General features: G+C 48.4%; 1 protein-coding gene across 1 annotated transcript in view; it reads left to right on the forward strand.

The window, feature by feature from the left end:
• The window catches only part of LOC104387850 (E3 ubiquitin-protein ligase RBBP6-like), a 20,580-nt gene extending 19,909 nt beyond the window's left edge, over positions 1-671 (forward strand). The window contains exons 2-3 of the mRNA XM_009996644.1: positions 237-382; positions 508-671. Coding sequence (XP_009994946.1) covers positions 237-382; positions 508-671 — 310 coding nt within the window. The remainder of the gene's footprint in view (positions 1-236; positions 383-507) is intronic.
• Positions 672-1,099: the final 428 nt, after the last annotated feature.

The raw sequence follows: 1,099 nt of genomic DNA on the forward strand, positions 1-1,099 counted from the left end.
ACACATTTTCATCAATTGGGAGTGTCCAAATTTCCATCTCTGATGGGAGGAATCCCTCAGATAGCAATGGCAAGCAATTCTGCTGAATTTCCTGAAGGATTGAAAACTGAACAGACACTTGCTGCAATGAATCTACTGGATCTTTTTCCAAACCTGCAATTGTACATGTGTTATGCAGCCCAGGGCATTCTGCTCTTTCTGGCTGCTCTTGTGATTCTTTTGTGGTTTATTGACAGAACTGTAGCCATAATCAACCGTATCATTACCAGCCTGGTGATCCTAGGGATGATGATACTGTTCTCTATGGGGGCACTGTATGTGTACAGTTACACTGCAGGTCCTAGTGGTACAACTCCTAAAGTGAATGGAACGGTCCATGTTGGTAACAGCAATAGCTGGTTCAATTTTACCTCTCCATTTTCTTTCAAGCTGAATCTCCCAGCTCTTGATCATTGTTGCAGTGGGCATGTTTTTGCTGAATGTTTATAATGTATTGTGGATGCGTAGGGCAAGATGCTGTTCTACTCACTGCCACTCCCTGTCCCCAGAATGAGGGCTGCCCAAGAGCTAAGCAGCTCAGCAGTGACCCTGAGAAGAAAGGCCTGGGCATTCGAGGAGTGTCCCACGAGCCAGTGGTGTGTGCTCAAAGTTCTAAGGCCAGTTGCAAATAGGGCAGCATAGCGACTGCATCATTGGGAAGAGCCAGGGATGTCACCTCCATAGACTTGTGTGAGGCCCTTGACGTGGTCCCTCAAAACATCCTTCTCTCTGACCTGGAGAGAGGAGGATTGGATGTGTGGGCTGCTCAGTGGATGAGGAATGGGTTAGATGGTCAGATCCAGAGGGCAGTGGTGAATGGCTCAGTGTCCAGATGGAGATGGTGACAAGTGTCCCTCAGGGGTCCGTACTGGGACCAGTCCTGTTTAATATCTGTATCAATGACACAGAGAGCTGAGTGGTGCAAGTGACATGGCTGGGGGACAGGATGCCATGCAGAGCAGCTAATTTGGGTTCCTGGACAGCCAAGGACTCAGAGCAAGTGTTAGAAACTGGCCATACATCCCATTGAAGGCTCTACTGCCCCATTGTGATGTCATGG

Source organism: Chaetura pelagica, unplaced genomic scaffold (assembly GCF_000747805.2).
Source record: "Chaetura pelagica isolate M959 unplaced genomic scaffold, ChaPel_1.0 scaffold103, whole genome shotgun sequence".
Taxonomy (NCBI): Eukaryota; Metazoa; Chordata; class Aves; order Apodiformes; family Apodidae; genus Chaetura; species Chaetura pelagica.